At 45.2% G+C, this 6,000-nt stretch overlaps 1 protein-coding gene across 1 annotated transcript; it reads right to left on the reverse strand.

The window, feature by feature from the left end:
* Positions 1-2,410: 2,410 nt before the first annotated feature.
* Positions 2,411-5,786, reverse strand: CLEC14A (C-type lectin domain containing 14A). The gene has a single exon (XM_025443238.3). The coding sequence runs from the start codon at positions 5,693-5,695 to the stop codon at positions 4,226-4,228; it is 1,470 nt and encodes a 489-aa protein (XP_025299023.1). The 5' UTR covers positions 5,696-5,786; the 3' UTR covers positions 2,411-4,225.
* Positions 5,787-6,000: the final 214 nt, after the last annotated feature.

Genomic DNA, 6,000 nt, shown 5'->3' on the forward strand with positions numbered 1-6,000 from the left:
GGATATTTTATGAAAAAAGAGCCCATACACCAAGAGATATAACCATAAACATATAAATATCTATGTTTATAAACCATAAACATATAAGTACCTAATAACAGAGCTCAAAATACATTTAAAAATAACTGAAAGTACTGAAGTTAGAAATATATTATCCAACAATAAAAAGTTAAGAGACTTCAGTGGCCCTCAATGAAGAAAAAGATCAAACTTAAATAAAGGACTTGAAAGACACAGACTGCTATAGTACATTACTCAACACCAACACTATCTTCTCAAGTACCTGTGGAACATTTTCCAGGATAGACCTAAGCTAGGCTCTGGGATAGACCATAAAGAAGACTCAATAAGTTTAAAATGGTTGAAACCATACAAAGTAAGCTTTCTAATCACACAAAGTATGTACAATGGAATCAAGTTAAAAATTAAAAACAAAAAAAAAATTAAAAACAGAAGGAATTTAGGGAAGTTTTCAAATATGTAGAAATTAAGCAATATCTTCCTAAATAACCAATGTATTGAAGAGAAAGATCACATGGGAAATTAGAAAATACTTTGAGGGATGCCTGAGTGGCTCAGTGGTTGAGCATCTGCCTTCAGCTCGGGTCCTGATCCCGGAGTCCTGGGATCAAGTCCCACATCAAGCTCCCCAGAGGGAGACTGCTTCTCCCTCTGCCTATGTCTCTGCCTCACTCTGTGTGTCTCTCATGAATAAATAAATAAAATCTTTTTTTAAAAAAGAAAATACTTTGAGATGAATGAAAAAGAAAACAAAACTTGCCCAAACTTATTGGATACCATTTATTTATTTATTTATTTATTTATTTATTTATTTATTTATTATTTATTTATTCTTTTTTTAAATAATAAATTTATTTTTTATTGGTGTTCAATTTGCCAACATACAGAATAACACCCAGTGCTCATCCCGTCAAGTGCCCCCCTCAGTGCCCGTCACCCATTCACCCCCACCCCCCGCCCTTCTCCCCTCCCACCACCCCTAGTTCGTTTCCCAGAGTTAGGAGTCTTCATGTTCTGTCTCCCTTTCTGATATTTCCCACACATTTCTTCTCCCTTCCCTTCTATTCCCTTTCACTATTATTTATATTCCCCAAATGAATGAGAACATATAATGTTTGTCCTTCTCCGATTGACTTATTTCACTCAGCATAATACCCTCCAGTTCCATATTGGACCATTTAGAGCAGTATTTAAAGGGAAATCCATAACTGTAAATGCCTATATTAAAAAAAGGAAAATCTCAAATCAATAGTTTAACTTATCACCCTAAAAATTTAGAAAAATCTGAATATACTAGACCCAAAACAAGGATAGGGATGGAAATAATAAAGATTAAATGAGAATAAATGAAAGAGACTAGAAACACAATAGGGAAATAAATCATTGAATCCAAAAGCTAGTTCTTTGAGAAGATCAACACAATTGATAGACCTTTAGTTAGACGAATCCCATGCCAAAACAGGAAATGTTCAAATTACTAAAATTAGAAATCAAAGAGAAGATGTCACTACCAACCTCATGGAAACAAAAAAGAATTCTATGAGAATACTGGTCAAACAATAATGGTTTACTTATAATCAGTGGCAAAACTCCCTAAAGCACAAGTCTCAACATATGTGCAAACATACAGAGGTGTGAATTTGTGATTTCAGACATAAAGCAGTTTTAGAATCATCTGAAAGGCTAAGCTGTGGTTGTTGGATTGGATGACTAAAATGAAGGGAAAGTCACTGGAAGTGAGGAAGTCGAGAAACTGAAATGTACAGGCATTGGAAGAGTCATACACGAGGGCTTTGAAATTCTGTAAAATAATGGCAGGACTTAGGCTGAAGAGAAAGACTATAAAGTAGATGCCAAGTCTTCCTTTTAAGGAGATAACTGAACAGGCAGCTATATTTGATGAATGTGGGGACAGAGAGTTTTAAGTAAGAAAGGATTGAACCTCCAAAGGATCGGAGAAGTAATGAAGTGGTAGTAGAGAAGCAGCATATCCCTAACCTTAGGTCTCCAGAGAGCAAGCTGGGCTGGCCTGATTCTGCCATGGATTCAAAACTGTATGGAAGATTTCACAGCCAGAAATCTAACACAGTCATATGAAGCTTGGTCTGCAATTGCTGCCTGTCAGGAAATCAAACATGAAAACAGATGGTTTTCTGTAATTCTTTCCTTTTCTACTTACAAGAGGGAAATAATGGCAGGTAATAGTTGAGTAATTGAGCCCAAACCTATTTGTTTTTCACATAGGGCATTTGGAACCCAAGATTTGTAATTTCACCAACGTCATATTGCATCATAAGTTGATGCATACTCCATTGCATTCTAACCATGATATAAAGGCAATCTACATTAAGACAAAGCACATACACAGATATATGCACACACACAGGTATAAATAATTATAGATATATTTATAATAATAGATATAGATAATTTACAGTTCAGTTCACTTATAGAAGGGCCTATTTTTCAAGTTACAAAATAAAAGATCCTATATTCTGTTCAAATAGAACAGAACCTTCTCTGCAGAGAGGTCATGTAGTAAAGAGCAAGGATAAAACACCACAACTGAGGTGAACTGAGACATACTCTTGACAAGTTAGGAACACTGAGTAGCCATTACTTACCTGCTTTTAGTTCTCTTCTGAAATGGTTTTATTTAAAATTCCCTCAAATGTTAACTCAAATTCACTTGTGATTTTATTTTACAACTAGACATATATGTAGTATATGAAGCAAATTACCTATTACTTTATTCCTTTAATGTTACAATACCATGTATGTTTTATATATGTATTTTATACATTGCACACTTAAGAACATCAAGATGGTTCTATGAAAATATAGTCCTGTTTTCATTCTTCCTGCTTACTAAGCTTGTTTCTCCTTCTCTCTCCATGTAACAACCCCCACACACTTAAAGTCTTAGCATACTAATCGAAGTGGGATATTTTATAGGGGTCTCAATTCCACTAGATAGTGATTATTATCACATCTTAATTATTTTTAGATGAATCCTTAATTTAGATTACTTTCCAATGCCCCTAGTCATAACAAGATGATAAATATTTGTATTTACCACTTATTTCTTATACTACTAACTCTTACCATGCTGGCTGTTAAATGATAAACATTCCAAGATGGGCATGTATGGTCACTACACACACTTCTTTTTAAAAGGGAGGTAAGGAAATAGTTTAGAATTCAGGTTTTTTCATGGATTAAATAGTGCATAAAAACCTAGCAACTTTGGAAGAAATCCAGCTCATTTTTGCTTTAATGCACCCAGAAGATTTCAAATCAATATTTAGCATTAACGTTTTAATTGAAAATTAACATCGCCATAATTGGAAGTGAGGATCAGCATCCTGATGTTTAGGAGAGGGCTATTTCGTTGGGAAGGTCATTACACTGGAGAGCACAAATGTTGGATGAGGAAAACACAAATCTTTTGTTTCCTTGAGCAAGGACACACAGTAAACACTTGAACTGGTGGCCAACTATAATTTGCTTCCAGAGCCACTACTCTGGCAACACTACAGTTTGGATTTATAGCAGAGCACTAAGTAGCAGTGACTTTGAAAGCAAAGTATAAAAAGGACCAAGAAAAAAGTTGCCAGTTGTTAAAGATCTACTCCTCATTACAAGGACTTGAAGATTTCCCCGTCAATCTTCAACAAGAGCAGGATAAACTCTTGTTGCTATTCTCAGCGTGCCCTCAGCTGTTTTTCCTAAATAATTAATCCTCCGGGAAACCAATGATATTTGGATGTGGGTTATCAACAGTTCTTTATTTTTTGGCTGGAAAGTTCAAACCAATATATGTCCAACCTGCACAATGTAGACAGTTTCCTTTCCATGTTGGTTAAATTTTTTTTTTTAATTGTATTGTTTTCTGTCTGCTTCCAACGCCTTAGAAGTTCAACCACTTTTCCAAATGCCCAGGAATCAGCACAGGGAAATAACTCTCCCCAGTAGGATCCCGGCCCCCAGGACCACCATAAGGCACTTCCACTTGTTCCCACCTCTTCCATCTTCAGGGAATGAGTGTCCAATTCAGATTTGGCTCCTCAGTGGAGTAGAGGGAATTGGGGGGAAGGGGATTTTCTATAAGAATAGTCAGTCGCATAAATAAGTTCCTCTTCTTTACCCTTTTCATTGAAAGTGAAAAACTCTGCTCAGAAGCAGTGCCCATTGTCCCGTTCCCCTATGTGTCACCAGAGCCAAGAGAGGACTCTGTCAGCGAGGCGCCCTCTGCCCTGTCCCGCAGACCACAGTCCCCCACCTTCACCCCATAGTCTGTGCACTGCGCAGAACTGGAGCGCAGAGCAGCGGCGTCGGTATCACTCTCCACGCCCGGCTGGGCCAAAGGCCCCTTTCTTGGCTGGGAGGAAGGGCTTTTGTGGAAGCAGAGTTTGAAAAGCCCCAGCACTGTCATGGTCAAGATAACCAACACCACCACCGCTATGCTCACAAGTATGAAGACCACGGTGGAGGAGGAGTCGAAAGCTTGGGGAATGGCAGAGGAAGACGTGGAATTAAACTTGGGAATCACGCTTCCTGAAGAGGTGATGGTGGCCTTTGAATTGGCTTGAGGGGACACCCGAAGGGTAGACATCGTGCTCTGTGCTCCCCACCGAGGGGTCCCGGGAAGAGATGTTGCAGCACTGCCTTGTCCTGGGACATGGGGTACCTCTCCTGGCTTCTCGTGCACCGTGGGTGACCACGTTTTCTTCGGGACGGGGCTGGCCGCAGTGGCAGGCCTGGCGGGCACCTTGGTCCCCTCAGGGGCCGCCTGTCCTTCCCCATTGGCTACACAAGAGCGTCGGTCTTTGCCCAGCACGAAGCCCGCCGCGCACTCGCAGGCAAAGCCTCCAGAGTCGTCTAGGCAGTCAGGGAGCTCCGCGCACTTGCCAGCACGGAGGTACCTCCCGGGGCAGGGACAGAGCACAGCCCCGGAGGGTATCCCGTCCCAGCGCGCGCCGACCTCGTCGGCGAGGCAGGTGGCTCTGACGGAGAGCTGCCCGGGGCAGAGCGCACTCACCTGCGTCCCTGGGGGACTGAAGTCCAGCGCCGCGCTGTGCAGCTGGAAGGGCGCGCGGTAGCTCAAGTTAGAGGCGGCCCCGGGGCGCGGCGCCGGGCACAAGCCCTCAAACTGGTATTTGCACAGGTAGCCGTTGGCGCGCGAGTGGCAGCGCATCTCCTTCCAGCCTGCGGGCTCGACCCCCCGGGTGGCCTGGAGTCCCGCGCAACTCCGAGAGGTGCAGGAGCGCTGGGGCTCCTCCACCCACTGCAGCGTGTCGCTTTCGGACCCGCTGACGTCGGGGGACAGCCAGGAGAAGCCCCGCAACGGCTCGTCCTCCAGGGTGCAGTGGGATCGCCCGCGTTCCAGCGCCACCCAGAACAGAAGGTCTTTGGAGCCCCCTCCGGGCCCCGGGCCTGCCCGCAGGAGCGCGAGCACCGCCTGGAGCTCGGCGCCCCCGCGCACGGTGCTGAGCGCCCCGCCGCGCAGACTGCAGGCCTCCTCGGCCGCCAGCCTCTTGATGGTAGCGTGGTGCAGGCTGTAGCAGGCCCCCGAGGCCGAGCAGCCCGCGCGGTCGGCCGTGGGGTGCTCGCCCCCGCCGGGCCGAGGCCAGAGCGCCTGCCAGAGGAGACACAGGGCGAGCGCCGGCCTCATCTTGGAGGCCCCGCTCCCACAGTGTTCCCGACTAGGCTTGGCTCTGTCCCGCCCGAGGGCGCGGAGCTGTCCCGAGAGCGCGGTCACCGCCCCCTCCAGCCGGCCTCCCCCGCCTCCCCGCCCCACTCCCGCCGGGGCCCTCAACTGCCAAGATTCCCCAGCACGGTCCTGGCGGCAAGCAGCTTCCCCTAGGCCGCGACAGGAAATGGGTTCGGAGCTGTGCCAGGCCCCGTGCAGCCCTGATTCCTTCTGGGGTCACGCACACAGCTGGCGCCGGGGTGCGGGGTACACAGTCGACCAGGTCA

Source organism: Canis lupus, chromosome 8 (genome assembly GCF_003254725.2).
Source record: "Canis lupus dingo isolate Sandy chromosome 8, ASM325472v2, whole genome shotgun sequence".
NCBI lineage: Eukaryota > Metazoa > Chordata > Mammalia > Carnivora > Canidae > Canis > Canis lupus.

Coding starts and splice junctions, on each gene's coding strand:
- CLEC14A (XM_025443238.3), bottom strand. CDS start 5,695: ATGAGGCCGGCGCTCGCCCTGTGTCTCCTCTGGCAGGCGCTCTGGCCT.